Source organism: Myiozetetes cayanensis, unplaced genomic scaffold (assembly GCF_022539395.1).
Source record: "Myiozetetes cayanensis isolate MyiCay16 unplaced genomic scaffold, myiCay2020 scf1, whole genome shotgun sequence".
NCBI lineage: Eukaryota > Metazoa > Chordata > Aves > Passeriformes > Tyrannidae > Myiozetetes > Myiozetetes cayanensis.
In genome coordinates, this window is record NW_026086604.1 from 345,122 (window position 1) to 360,218 (window position 15,097).

At 52.3% G+C, this 15,097-nt stretch overlaps 1 protein-coding gene across 1 annotated transcript; it reads left to right on the forward strand.

Annotated features, from left to right (window-relative positions):
- The first annotated feature begins 920 nt into the window (after positions 1-920).
- TOP1MT (DNA topoisomerase I mitochondrial) lies at positions 921-11,104 on the forward strand. The gene is made up of 12 exons (XM_050313430.1): positions 921-1,001; positions 1,620-1,742; positions 2,428-2,612; positions 3,643-3,787; positions 4,501-4,644; positions 5,304-5,489; positions 7,203-7,271; positions 8,264-8,378; positions 8,836-8,963; positions 9,662-9,756; positions 10,239-10,388; positions 10,762-11,104. Exons 1-12 carry the CDS (start codon positions 936-938, stop codon positions 10,862-10,864), a joined length of 1,509 nt encoding a protein of 502 aa, XP_050169387.1. The 5' UTR covers positions 921-935; the 3' UTR covers positions 10,865-11,104.
- Positions 11,105-15,097: the final 3,993 nt, after the last annotated feature.

Sequence of the window (15,097 nt, forward strand, 5' to 3'; positions counted from 1 at the left end):
ATCCTTGGATCTTGGCTCCTTTCCTTAAAAATCATCACCATTCCTGGATGGAAAAGTGTCTGGGGACAGGCAATGAACCCAAGTAGGAGGAGACCATGGGGTACACGTGGTCTGTCACAGGGGTGCTCTAAGGTGACCCACCATGGCCTGCAGTCCAGGAACCCCAAAACCCAGGGGGGGCAGGTAGGATTCCACCATCCCCTGGAGCTCTGCAGGTTGTTCTGCCTCTAGCTTACCTAGGAAAGCTGTTTCCAAGTAATTCTTAGGATAAGCCAAGGTGTTCCTTGGTTTCCCTGTGGTTCTCTGGCCAAAGAGCTCAGGAGAGGGTGGTGATGGCTTTGGCACCTCCAGGAAGCAATCCCAGACCTGAAGAACCCCTGAAAAATGATCCCAAATTCTGCCCAGAGAAGCCGTGGCTGCCCCTGGATCCCTGGAAGTGTCCAAGGCCGGGTTGGACAGGGTTTGGAGCAGCCTGGGATAGTGAAAGGTGTCCCTGCCCATGGCAGGGCTTTTGGAACTGAAAATCCATTTCAACCCAAAGCATTCCATGATTCTTGGATCTGTTGGACAACCAGGAGAGGCTCTTGCCTCTGTCTTGCACAGCTTGGAGCGTCCCATGGTTGCTCCATCTTCATGGATGAGGTGAAACCTCTCCAAGCAAGGTCCTGGCTCCTGGAATGGATGGGATTCAAGAACATCCCACTATGCCAAGAGCTCTGGATGTTGATCCTGGCGTGGGACGTGCCAAGGTGCTGCCAGTGACTCTTTTCCCCCCTTGTCCCTGTTTTTTGGTGGAGTGTGGAATGTGAGGAGCCTCCAGAGGACTGTGGGGTTGGGCTGTTCCCTTAACCTGATGCCAAAGGCCCTCTCTTTTCCCAGGAAAACCCCTGAAGCTGAGCTTGGCCACGGAAGAAATCGCCACGTTTTACGCCAAAATGCTCGACCACGAATACACGAGCAAGGAGATCTTCCAGAACAACTTCTTCCACGACTGGAGGAAGGTAAATCCCTGGCAGGGCTTCCTTGATATCCATCATCAGGCCGTGGTGTGGGATGGGAGGGAATGAGGGACTTTCATGGCTTATTTATAACTACGAGATCCTGAATTCTGATTCATTTCCTTGGGGTTTTTTGGGGGATTTGGGGGCTTCACTTGTGCTCCCCCTGAGTTTTGGTGGTGGAAGGAGGTGCTGGATCTTCCAAACAGCTTCCCAAATGGTTTTTGGGCTTGAAGGAATAACCTCATGGTCCTAAATAAAACCAAAACCCCTCCTAGGGGGTGTGTTTACACCCCCCTACACACCCCAAATACCTTTGGTGCATCTTCTGCAGTCCCTGAAGTGGTTTTGGGGAATTTTTTTTCCATGTCAGCGGTTTTTCCATCCCAGAGTTGGCTGCATTTTGGTTCTCTGGGTGTTGGTTGAATCCAGAGGTCATCCAGATCTCCTGCCATGGAAGCTTTGCTTGGCTGGCTGTGGCTGCTGCTTCCTGTTTTTCCCAAAAAGCTGGAATCTGGGGCTCTATTCCCTTTTTCTGGGAAGGAGAGGCACAAACAGCAGTTCTACTTGGGGTTAGTTTGGCCTCCTGGCTTCATCCAGGCCATCCCACCTTTCTCCCAGGAGATGACCTCGGAGGAGCAGGAGATAATCCAGGACCTGGCCAAGTGTGACTTCAGTGAGATCCACAAGTACTTCGTGGACAAAAGCGAGGCCCGGAAGGCGCTCCCCAAGGAGGAGAAGCAGGTCAGGACTCGTTCCTGTGACATCTGGGACTGGATAACGTGGCTTTGGGGTCCAGCTTTTTGGGGTCTTTGGGCTCCTGCTTGTCATCTCTCGTGGTTTTACGCCCTGGGACCTCTTTGGACCATCAACCTCCTCTCCATGGATACCAACCATCCTTGGAGCGTGGTTTTGGATCCTGCTCTATCCAGAGGGACTGGTGACCCTCAGGGCTGTCCCATCAGCATCACTGGGAGGGTTGGCAAAGTGGGTGGAGATGAGCCACGTTTTGGGAGTGGAACTTGCCTCCTCCTCCTCTTCCCACCCTTTGAGCTCTGCCTTTCCAGCCTTCCTTATCTCCAGGGAAAAGAGGGTGGGGATGGGTAAACACCAACCATGGGGGTTAAGTCTGATCCTGTGGGATGAGAGTGGGTTTGGATTAGATGTTGGGAAGAAATTCCTTCCTGGGGGGTGGGTGGTGGAACACTGGCACAGGTTGCCCAGAGAAGCTTTGGCTGCCCCATCCCTGCAAGTATTCCAGGACAGAGTTGGACAGGGCTTGGAGCAACCTGGGATAGTGAAAGATATCCACCCCCTGCCCAGGGCTTGGGGGTGGAATAAGAATGAGATAACCTTGGAGGTCCCTTCCAACTCAAACCATTCCATGATTATTTGGGTTTTTTTGGTGTCCTGGTGCTCCTGGCAGAAGCTGAAGGAGGAGGCAGACAAGATCCAGGAGGAATACGGGTACTGCATCCTGGACGGGCACCGCGAGAAGATCGGCAACTTCAAAACGGAGCCGCCGGGGCTGTTCCGGGGCCGTGGCGACCACCCCAAGATGGGGATGCTGAAGAAGAGGATCATGCCAGAAGATGTTGTCATCAACTGCAGCAAGTGAGTTGTCAGGAGCTCCTGGGGGGTTGGTTTTGGGACTGGGTGATGGGGGGGAGTAGGACATCTCTGCCCGGAGCTGGGGTTGTGCCATCTCCTACAATCGCTGCTTTCTGGACCCTGAGCGCTCCCTGGAGCTCTTTGGTCACCTCCAGAGGTCTGACTTTGTATTCCTCTGTGGATCTCCAGTGGCCAGGAAGCTGCTCAAGCAGCTCCATCTCCCACTGGTTCATCCAAAATCGACCATGGACACTGTGGTTCTCCTGCTGCCTCTTTGAAGAAGGGATGACTCTGTGCTCCTCCTGATTTCCATCTCTCCCAGTTTTTTTGGTCCCTCCCACTGCCTGGAAGCACCAGGATCCTTCCCTGGAGGAGGTTGGGAAGGCAGTGATTGGGTTAAGATGAGTTGGGTTGGTCTTAAACCACCCATTTGAAGATTTTTTGGTTCGAAACATTCCCCTCCAGAAAGTTCTCCTTTGTCTTCGGCATCCAAATGATAAAGACCTGATGGTGGGAAGGGTCTGGAGAACCAGGAGAGGCTGAGGGAGCTTGGGGGGGCTCAGCCTGGAGAAAAGGAGGCTCAGGAGAGACTTTATTTCTCTTTGCAACTCCCTGAAAGAAAGGTGTGGACAGGACAGGTGGGGATTGGTCTCTTCTCCCTGACGAGGCTGCTTCCTCTTGTCCTGTCACTTGTGTTGTTCCAGGGCAGGTTTAGGTTGGATATCAGGGAAAACCTCTCCTCACAAAGGGTTATCAAGCACTAGAAAAGGCTGCTCAGGGTGGAGTCACCAGCCCTGGGAGGGATTTGAAAGGTGTGGGGACGTGGTTTCGTGGTGGGCCTGGAAGTGCTGGTTTGATGGTTGAACTTCCTGATCTCAGAGGGCTTTTCCAACCTTAACAATTCCGTGTTGTGGAGCCATTTTGGGTGGGCTGTGTTTCCTCAAAGTAACGCTGTGATGTGGTGACCATCCTTGTCCCACTGAAGACCTGTCTCTCCGTGGTCTCAGGCCTTTAATTCCCCCTCTTCCCACAGGGATTCCAAGATTCCCGAGCCCCCCGAAGGTCACAAGTGGAAGGAGGTTCGCTTTGACAACACGGTCACCTGGTTGGCCTCGTGGACCGAGAACATCCAGAACACCCTCAAGTACATCATGCTGAACCCCAGCTCCAAGCTGAAGGTTGGGATGATGGTGGAAAGGTCAGGGAAAGCAGAGATGTGCCACATCACCAAAAATCTGGGTGGTTTGGTGGGTTTTTTTTCCACCTCTCCCAAAAAAAAGGGGTGAAATGAAGGGATTTGTGTGTTGTTAGGTGGTGAAGGGAAAAGGACAGATGGTTGTGGAGCATTAATCCAACATTCCCTGGGCCACATTCCTCATGGGTGTCCAGGGAAGGCTGTTGGAGGCCTGGCAGGAGCTGGGAAGGTCCACAGGGACCAGAGTCCAGGAGGTTGAGTTCAGTTGTAAGTGGAAGATGGGGAAAGGTGGGATCATGGTCTGCAGTGCCCTGGGAAGAAAGGAAAGGGGATTTCAGGCTTTTTCCAGCATTCCAAGCAAATGAGGGCACTGAATCCCAGCTGGGCACAGCCCTGGGGGTGTCCAGGCAGTGGTGGCTGTGACCACACAATGTCTGACCACTCAGACTCCTCACTGTGCCCTCCTGGTGGAGAACACCTCGACTTGGCCACGATCCCAGATCCAGCTCAGCCAGCAGAGGGCACAGAAACCTTGGATGATCTGCTCCTGCTCCGGTTCTCCCACTTTTGTGGATTTTTCCTCCTGAAAACAAGGGGGGTTGGAGCAGGATTTAGATGCTGGAGGTGTTCCCAGAGCAGGGTTTGACTGGGAGGGGTGAAATAAAGAATGAAGAATGTCTTGGCCTCCTTTTCCAGGGGGAGAAGGACTGGCAGAAGTACGAGGTCGCTCGGCGCTTGAAGGACGTGGTCCATGAAATCCGGGCCCGGTACCGAGCGGATTGGAAATCCAAGGAGATGAGGAACAGGCAAAGAGCAGTGGCCCTCTACTTCATTGATAAGGTACCCACAGCCCCACCCCCAGGTCCCCCAGCCATGTGGAGGTTGGGAATTGCCTGATCTCCACCCCACCCCACCCCCTGGAGTTGGTTTTGGTGATTCCTCGTGTGCCGCGTGAGGAATCTCGGCAGCGAATATGGAATCCTGGAATGGTTTGGGTTGGAAGGGACCTTTGAGATCGTCCAGTTCCAACCCCCTGCCGTGGGCAGGGACACCTCCCACTAGACCAGGTTGCTCCAAGCCGTGTCCAACATCCATGTGATGGCAAAATGCCCGCTGGGAAGATGGAGAACCTTTGTCTGGGGGGGAATATTTTAGGGTTTCTTAGAGCAGTGAAAGTATCTCCTGCTGGAGGCAGCTGCTGTTTGGTTTCCACCGGGGTTCTAGCAAGACACCATTCCCGAGAAAGCCTGTCCTTGAGGCTCTGGAACAGGGAAACTGTGGATTCCTCATCCCTGGAAGTGTTCAAGACCAGGTTTGGATGAGGCTGGTCTAGTGGAAGGTGTCCCTGCCCACGGCAGTGCATTTAGAACAAGATCATCCTCAAGCTTCCCTTCCAACCCAAACCATTCCACAGAGGCGTCCACAGGCCTCAGGAGGTTGGAACTGAGGTGGGATGGGATGGGATGGGGGTGGATGACTCCTCCCTGCCTCCTTCCCAGCTGGCCCTGCGAGCCGGGAACGAGAAGGAGGAAGGGGAGACGGCGGACACGGTCGGCTGCTGCTCCCTGCGCGTGGAGCACGTGCGGCTGCACCCCCGGCTGGACGGGCAGGAGCACGTGGTGGAGCTGGACTTCCTCGGGAAGGATTCCATCCGCTACTACAACAGGGTGGCGGTGGAGAAGCAGGTGAGCCGGGGCTGAATCTGCATCCCAAAAACTTTGTGCTTTGGAACCTTCTCCCTGTCCTGGAGAACAGGGAGGAACTTGGGAGTGGGGCTGCCCAGGTTGTTCTGCCCCAGGGACCGGGAAGGTCCCACCTCGTTTTGAGGGGAGGAGAAGGTCCCCCCTCTTTTGAGGATGGAGGGAGAATTCCCACCACTTGGTGGGGGGGAGGGGGAATTTCCACCTCTTTTTTGGGGGTGGAATTTCCACCCTTTTTGGGGGGAAGAATTTCCACCTCTTTAGGGGTGGGGGATGGAATTTCCACCCTTTTGAGGGGGGAGGGAGAATTCCCACCTCTTTTGAAGGACGGGGAGAGAATTCCACCTCTTTTGGAGCGGGGGAGAGAATTCCCACCTCTTTTGAGGGATGGGGGAGAATTCCCACCTCTTTTGGAGGGGGAGGGGAGAGAATTCCACCTCTTTCTGGAGGGAGGGAGAGAATTCCCACCTCTTTTTGGAGGTGGGGAGAGAATTCCCACCTCTTTTTGGAGGTGGGGAGAGAATTCCCACCTCTTTTGAGAGGGAGGGGAGAGAATTCCCACCCTTTCTGGAAGGAGGGGGAGAGAATTCCCACCTCTTTGTGGAGGGAGGGGGAGAGAACTCCCACCTCTTTCTGGAAGGAGGGGGAGAGAATTCCCACCTCTTTTTGGAGGGAGGGGGAGAGAATTCCCACCTCTTTTTTGGAGGGTGGTGGGAGAATTCCCACCTCTTTTTGGAGGAGGGGGAGAGAATTCCCACCTCTTTTTGAGGAGGTGGTGGGAGAATTCCCACCTCTTTTGGAGGGGTGGGGAGAATTCCACCCTTGAGGGGGGGGAGAATTCCCACCTCTTTTTTGGAGGGGGGGGGAGAATTCCCACCTCTTTTTGGAGGGGGAGGGGAGAATTTCCACCTCTTTTTGGAGGGGGAGGGGAGAATTCCCACCTCTTTGTGAGTAGGAGGGGGGGAGAATTCCCACCTCTTTTGGGGGTGGGGGAGAATTCCCACCTCTTTTTGGAGGGGGTGGGGAGAATTCACCCTTTGAGAATCACTCTTTTTGGGGGGTGGGAGAGTGAATTTCTCGGGGGACCATCTTTTTTGGGGGTGGGGAGAATTCCCACCTCTTTTTGAAGGATGGGGGGGAGAATTCCCACCTCTTTTTGGAGGTGGGGAGAATCCCACCTCTTTTGGGGGTGGGGAGAAATCCCACCTCTTTTGAGGTGGAGAATCCCTCTTGAGGGTGGGGAGAAATCCCACCTCTTTTTTGAGGGGTGGGGAGAAATCCCACCTCTTTTTTTTGAGGGGTGGGGGGAGAAATCCCACCTCTTTTTTTTGAGGGGTGGGGGGAGAAATCCCACCTCTTTTTTTTGAGGGGTGGGGGGAGAAATCCCACCTCTTTTTGAAGGGGTGGGGAGAAATCCCACCTCTTTTTTTTGAAGGGGTGGGGGGAGAAATCCCACCTCTTTTTGGGGAGATGGGGGGAGAATTCCCACCTCTTTTTTTGCGGGGTGAGAAGAGAATTTGAGATTTGAGGCAACAGCACCAGTGGGGGCACCAAGGGCAGCCCTTGGAGCTGGGAATGTTGGTGACAGGGTGGGAGCGAATCTGAATCCATCTGGATGAGGACACAGAGGTGAGGGAGATATCTGGAAGCAATTCCTTGTTGTCCCTCACCAAGACCATCCTTTCCCCCCCTCTTTAGGTCTTCAAGAACCTGCAGCTGTTCATGAAGAACAAGGACCCCTCTGATGACCTCTTTGACAGCCTCAATGTGAGTTGTCACCTCTGATCTTCTGAAACACCAATGATGGCCCAGAGTGGGGGGAGAATCAAACCTGTGACCCCCTCCCTGCCAACCTTTGGGGCTCCTCAGTGCCACCCCTTCCTCTGGTTTTGGTTGTTCCACCCTCAGAGTCGTCACTGGCGCCGTTTGAAGGCCCTGGTGGGGTCCTGGGTCCCACCCCAGGGTGGGCTGTGGGGTCCCTGGGCGGCCCCAGAGTGGGCTGTGTGGGGTCCCAACACGCAGAGCAGATGTGAAATCACGTACTGGATGATATCACAGGATCATCAAGGTTGGAAAAGACCTCCAGGATCATCCAGTCCCAACCATCAACCACGTTCCCCACTAAACCGTGTCCCCACGTGCCAAGATGTGTCTTCTTGGACGTGGCTGGGCAGAAGTTGTTGTCTTGCAGGGAGATCCTTTGTGGGTTTAGGTGGAATTTGTGCCAGTTTTGGGTCGGTGGTGACCTGACCCGACAGGTGGATCTACAAGCTACAGGAGCTCATGGTTTTTAATTTGGTTTCTTAGGCAGGGGAGAGTCTGCACAACAAGAGCTTTGTTGTCCTGTTTTTCTGCTGGTTCAATTCCTTCTCTTTCACAGAACCATGGAATGGTTTGGGTTGGAAGGGACCTGAAAGATCACCCAGTTCCAATCCCCTGCCACAAGCAGGGACACCTTCCACTATCCCAGGTTGCTCCAAGAGCCATCCAACCTGACCTGGAATACTTCCAGGGGTGGAGCATGACACTGAGTCCTGAACTGAGCCTTCTATTTGCCACAAACAACTGGATTTGGGGCAAGGAGGGGTCACAGCTTCTCTGGGCAATTCCCCACCCTCCCAGGGAAGAATTTCTTCCCAATATCCCATCAGACCCTACTCTTTCAGCTTGAAGCCCTTCCCCCTTGTCCTGTCACTCCAGTTCCTGCTGTGACTCTCCCCCACACACACACTTTATCCCCTCTCCCTTCCTTACCCCAGACAAGCTTCCTGAACAAACATCTCCAGCACCTCATGGATGGTTTGACGGCCAAGGTGTTCCGGACCTACAACGCCTCCATCACCCTGCAGGAGCAGCTCAAGGCACTCACCAACCGTGAGTTACACACTCTTGGGGGTCTTCACGTGGCCAGCAGGCTCAGAGATGTCCACTGGGGTCCCAAGAACCGTCCACCCCTCCTTAGGGGCAGATGATGCCCCACCTTGTAGGGTGGTACGGAACTTATGGGGGCTGCAACGCTTGGGGGCAGCGGGTTGGGAACCACGGTGAGAAATGGTTAACTCAGGGCTACTCTGACGGATTTAGAGCCCAGGTGGGACTGTTTGTCTCCCTCTTCCTTGTTTGGCTGGTTGGTTGCACCATTTGTAGCTCCTTGGGCGGGTGAGTGACGAGTCCCAGCAGCAGGTGGGGATGCTCGGTTGTCCTTCACTGATTCCTACACCTGTTATCACCCTTCCCTGGAGAAAGGGATGGGAAAGGCCAACCTGGCTGTTCTGCCTTCCCTAAATCCCAGGGAAGAGCTCTTAGTGATGCTTTTCCCCCTTCTTCCCAGCTGAAGACAACGTTGCTGGGAAGCTCCTCTCCTACAACCGAGCCAACCGCGCCGTGGCCGTGCTGTGCAACCATCAGAGGTCCGTGCCCAAAACCTTTGCCAAATCCATGGAAATCCTGCAGACCAAGGTGAGGGAGACCCAAGCTGAGAGCCCTCGGGCCTGATCTCACCTCTGAGTGTTTTGTTTTTGGGCTGGGGGGAGAAGGTGATGCCCTAAAGATCAAGTCGATGGAGCTCCCTCAGGGATCGAAGTGGGAATGGTGGAGTTCAATCAGTGCAGAGCCAGGGGTGGAGAGGGATGGGGTGAGATCCAAGCTCAAATGCTTGGATGAAGCCCACTTGGCACGGAATTTGGGTGGAGTTTTGTGGTTTTGGTCTCCTTTCATCACTTGGTGTCTGCAAACCACACTGTTTGCGATGCCACAGCTGGCTCAGGACCAGGGGAACTGGTTTTCCTGTCTGACTGCAGGAGGAGCAGCTGGAAAATTCATGGCTCTGCTCTGGAAATGCCTCAAATTCCCACTTTTGATTGTCCTTAGCTTTTGCTCACACTGCACTGAGGGACTGGGGCTTTTCAGAGGGCTCCAACCCCATCACAAACCAGTTGGGCTCAGGCAGTGGCACAAGATGAGCGGATTTAGGAGCTCCAAACGTTTCTGGAATCTCTTGGCAAGATTCTAAGAGGTGCTTGAGCCCAGCAGGTGCTGCAGGGACAGTTTTTTTGGGACTGGAGAAGGGCTGGTAAGAAATTAAGGAGTGGGAAGGGGAAAAGGGAGAGGCAGCTGAAACCTCCAGGGAGGACCAGACTTGATTTTTCCCTTCCCAGATCGATGCCAAGAAGAAGCAGGTGGAGGAAGCCCAGCAAGAGCTGCAAAAAGCTGAAGAGGAGTTGGAAGACACAAAAGATGCCAAAGCAGAGGCGTGAGTGGCTCTGCCTTGGAGAATCCAGAGGGGATCCCTGCACGGAGAGCCCCTGGGTGGGGATGGTTTGATCCAACACCCTCCTTTGCAGCTCCCGAGGGGCAGGAATGCCCAGGGTGGGGGTGGGGGTCAGGTGCCTCTTGTGGAAGTCTGGAAGATGGTTTGAGATCCTGTGGATGGTTCCTTGCAGGGAAACCTTCCACCAGAGCAGGTTGATGGCCTGGAACACTTCCAGGGATGGGGCAGCCACAGCTTCTCTGGGTAACCCATCCCAAGGTTTTTGAGGGTGATGGTCTCTGGATGTTGGATTTTTGGGTTTTGTCCATCTTTTGGTTGTGGAAATTACTTTATATTTAAAGAAAAAGCATCTTACCAGGTCAAAGTCCTGGAGAAACAATTCAAGTTTTTTTTTTGATTCTTCCACTCTGGAATATTCCCAAATTTAGGACTTTTCCTCTGTTTTGTTCTTCCTGTGCCCTCAGGAACGTGGAGAAGAAGAAGAAGCTGCTGAAGAGGCTGGAGGAGCAGCTGGCCAGGCTGAATGTCCAGGCCACAGACAAGGAGGAGAACAAGCAGATAGCTCTGGGTACTTCCAAGCTCAATTACCTGGATCCCAGGATTAGCATTGCTTGGTAGGTCTGGGATGTGCAGTCATGGAATGCTTTGGGTTGGAAGGGACCTTTAAAGCTCACCTGGTTCCATCCCCCTTCCACTAGCCCAGATTGCTCCAAACCCTGTCCAACCTGGCCTTGGACATTTCCAGGGGTGGGGCATGACAGTGAATCCCAAATTATGGCTTCCACTTGATACAAATAACTGGATTTTAGGGCAAGAGGGGGTCACTTGGCAAGTCTTCAACAGTGGCCTGAAGTTACTGTCTTAAAGGAGCTTGGGTTGGAGATGCTGCACCTGGAGTGGGGAGGGCACCGAATCCCAGGATCCCTGGATCACTGAGGTTGGAAAAGACCTCCAAGATCATCAGGTCCAACCTGTGTCCCTTCACAGGTGCAAGAAGTTCGGGGTGCCCATCGAGAAGATCTACAACAAGACCCAGAGGGAGAAGTTTGCCTGGGCCATCGCCATGGCCGACGAGGACTTTGAGTTCTGAGCTCACTTCCACCTCCAACCCTTCAATCCTGCCCATCTGGTGCTGTTGGAAAGCTTTGTTCATTTTTTTCCCTGGTCCTGCAGGGGCTGAGGGGTTGTCCAGGAGAAGAATTTGATGCCTTCTTGTGGACAAAATGTTTTGCTGATCGTGCCACTCCACCCTGAGTGACTTGGAGGGAATTCCTGATTCCTCCTCGGAGCTGCCAAGTGCTTGGGATTTTATTTTCCTCTTTTTTTTTTTTTTTTTTTCTTTTCCCTCTGGAGTCTGGCAAGGAGATTAAATGAGAACCTTAATTGTGCTGATGAACAAGCTGTGGTTCAATCCTGTCTCCTTGATGTGGTTGGAGCCCCTTTGGGAATTGGTTGGGTGGGAAATATGAGGCAGTGACAGCATCAGAACAGCTTAAGCTGCTCTATCAGAGTTGGGTTGATGGGGAGTGTTGAAATGAGAGGAAGGGGAAAAAAAATAAATCTCAGGGTTCTACATTTCAGGGGATTTTGTGCCCTTTCACCTCCAGGAGAGGAGGAAGTTGGGCAAGGACGTGAAATGGAAAAAAAATGCGGGAGGGAGGAGAAAGACGCCGGATTAAAAAGCAGCTTCACAGGGGGATAAAATTCACCTTGGCACGAGCCAAGCGTGGTTTAACCACCCCTGGGTGGGTAAATCTTGGTCTGGGAGAGAACATCTCACTGGGGGATGTGTTGTTTTTTTTTTTTTTAATCCCAAATTCCTTCGGCTGGCTCTGTCTCAGTTCCTCTGTGGCACAAACGGTCCAGGCACAGATTTTGGGAATGGCTCATTCCCTAAAAAATCAGGAAGTAAGAAAAGATGATGCTGGGTCAGGCTCTGAGTGTGCTTAGGGGGTGGTACCAACCTTTCTGGAGCTGTTGCTGTGTTGGGATGACGTTCCTGCTGGGCCTGGAGCAGGCAGGGACCGACAGCACCGACCGCTTGTGCCACTTTCCCCCTAAGCAACTGGTTTTTAGACCTAAATAAAAAGTGATACCAGCGTGTCCCTGGCAGCATTCCCGCATTCCAGTGGCTGCCAGGTGTGAACAAGCTGTTGGCTTGGCAGCAAAAGCCTTCTGGCACCTCAGGGCTGATGTTCAGTGCAAAGCTCCTGGTGCTTCCCACGTGTTCATCTGCAGCCACTTGTTCCTGTGTTTAAAGCTGTTGCTGTTCTGCTTGGGAACTGGGGATTTTAAATGTGTTTCTTTAAAACTTTCCCTGTTTTTTTTTTCCCTGGGAATCGGTGACTGGAGGGTTTTTGGAGCTCCTCCAAGGTGTGGATCTGCTGAGAGGATGTTCCTTGAGCCCCGGGTTGGGGTTTGTAGCTCTGAAACACAAGCAACTGGTTTGGTCCCAGCAGATGGAGATGGTTTTCTGCTCTACCTTGAAGTGCTTTCTGGCTTTCCAAAGAGGTCAAACTGAATATTTGCCATTAATTGTGGTGGAAAGTCTATTCCATCCCAGATGGATGCCCCATCCCTGGAATTGTTGGGGTTGGACAGGACTTGGAGCAGCTGGGACAGTGGAAGGTGTCCCTGCCTGTGACAGGGGGTTGGAACTGGATGAGCTTTAAGGTTCTTTTCAATCCAAACCATTCTGTGATTCTGTAAAATAAGGGCATAATTCCAGCTAAATCCCTACAAAACCAGTGCTCCTGTCTCCCAGTAGCAGGAAAAAGAGGAGGAAGATGCAGGGGGTATCTCAGTGTCCCTGTGGATTTCCCACTGAACCAACAGATTAATTAATTTATTTATTTAATTAATTTTTTTTTTAGAATTTCCTAGAGGAAAAAGCTCTCTCGAACATTCATGTGAGAGAGGAGCTGCAGCAGCTGGAACAGTTGGTGGTGGGGGAAAAATGGGAATAAAATCCACCCCAGACAGCAAATTCTGCTGCAGCTTTGGGTGGGAAAGGGGTGACTCTTTTTGTCTGATTTGTTTAATCTGTTGCTGACAAAACTATCACCACCTTCTTAAAAGGAGCCAAAATACCACTTTCTTAATTTGTGGCGAGCTAATGAAGGTTCCTAATCAGCAGTGAGAGGGTGTGTCTACAACTCACACTTCAAACAAAGCCACGATCCCCTCACAAAGGAGCACAAATCCAAATTTTAAAGCAAAGCAACCTCCTACCCTGCTTGGAAGAGAAAGCAAAGTCCACTTCCTTAAAAGCAAGCAATTAGCACACAGAACTCGTCATTTCTGACCCCAGAAAGGGAGAAGGGAGGCAGGTACATGGAAATTTTCCTCTAATCTTTTTCCCCCTCCCAACCCTCTTTTTATACTCTTTTTTTTTTCCCCCTCAGACTTTGGGTTAGGTTTGGATCCTTTTTATTTAAGGATAGATGATGTAAATCTGAAGGTCCCCACGGTTCCTTTCTTTTTGCAAGATGTTTGGAAGAGGAGCTGTGGTGCCTCCACTCTGTTTTTCAGTGTATCCATGTGTTTTTATTCCCAGCGTATCGTGACCTTCTCAGCTTCCAACAGAACCTGCTGCCTTTTTTTTTTCTTCCTCTTTATTGTGTTGTGTCCTCACCACACAGCCCTGAGGGTGGGATCTCTCTCCCAGCCCAACATTTTGGGGGCTGTTTGTTGACTCCAAGCAACCCTGGAACGATCAGATGAACCTTCCTGGTTCCATCACCAACCCTGGAAATGCTCCAAAAAAACCCAAACGTGTGGATGTGGCACTTGTGGTGCTGGGTTGATGGTGGACTTGATTTTAAAGGGTTTTTTTTTCCCAATTTTAATGAGTCCAGGATGTTTTAGGCACTGAAAAACCTGGGCTTGGACGCCTAAAACCGTCGTAGCCTAAAATCAGGATAATAACGATATTTAGTGAAATGCAAAGCCAAAAGTGGAGCGTTTTCCCATGGGGTTATTTCCTTTTTCATTTACAAAGAACTGCTTTGAGACAAAGCCAGAAGTGGCACCTCCCCCTGGAACTTCTGGGGTTCACCAAAACCTTTTGTCCAGAGAGGGGGAGGAGACCTCGAGCCAAACCCACCAGGAACAAGAAGTTGACTGGTGGTGCTGATCCTGGCATGAGTTTAGGGCTGTCCTAATTATGTAATAATGGTTTTAAAAGAAAATCTGGGAATTTTGGGGAGTTTAGCTCCCTCCCTGCAGGCTGGGAATGTCCTCCTCTGTGGTGGCACTGGGCAGCTCTGGTTGGAATTTCCCTGGATGTATCTTGTCACCAGCTGCTTGTCCAGAGCCGAACTTTCCTTGGAATCTGCTTCATGTCTGTTCTCCCATTAAATAAAAAGCTGAATTCAGCAACTCCATCTCCCCTCCTCTCCAGCCTGTCCTGTTCCATGGGGCTGTTTATCCTCAAATCTGGGACTTGGAACCTAAAGGATCCTGAAATGGTTTTCCTTGGAAGGGACCTTGAAAGATCATCCAGTTCCACCCCTTGCTGTGGGCAGGGACAACTTCCACTATCCTGGATTGCTCCAACCTGGCCTTGGACACTTCCAGGGATCCAGGGGCAGCCACAGCTTCTCTGGGAATTCCATGCCAGCCTCTCAGCACTCTGAGGGAAGAATTCCTTCCCAATATCCCATCTCACTCTGGGAAGCCATTCCCTGTGTCCTGTCCCTCCATCCCTTGTCCCCAGTCCCTCTCCAGCTCTCCTGGAGCCCCTTTAGGCCCTGGAAGGGGCTCTCAGGTCTCCCTGGAGCCTTCTCTTCTCCAGGTGAACATTCCCAGGGCTGTGGACATCAGGAACCTTCCCACAGGGTGCTCTCTCCTGGGAATGCTGTGGGGCCAACAGGTTATTGACCCTCAGGGATGAATCCTCTCTTTCCCCAGAGCCACTTTCCATAGCCTGGCCTTGGAAACACCACCTTGGTGGATGACCTGAATCCTGGAATTCCTTAGGCTGGAAAACACCTTCAGGTCCCTCCAATCCCTGCCACGTTCCCAAGTGCTGCTTTTCCAAGTCTTTTCAACCCTTCCAGGGATGGTGACTCAGCTGCTGGGAGGAAGGACAGTCATCAGCTCTTTCATCTGCTCACACCGAGGAGGCTGGGAGAGATGAGGGGGTGTTTTTTTTTTTGGCTGATTCATCTCAGTCGGTGCAGAGGGAGGAGTTGGGTGGGATGAAAACCCCTCCTTGGCTGCTGAACTGCTGGATCTGCTCCAGATCCTGGAGGGGAGGAAACAACCCGGCTGCATCTGGCAGGCACTGTGAGGTGGGAACCCCCCCCCCATGAAGATTTGA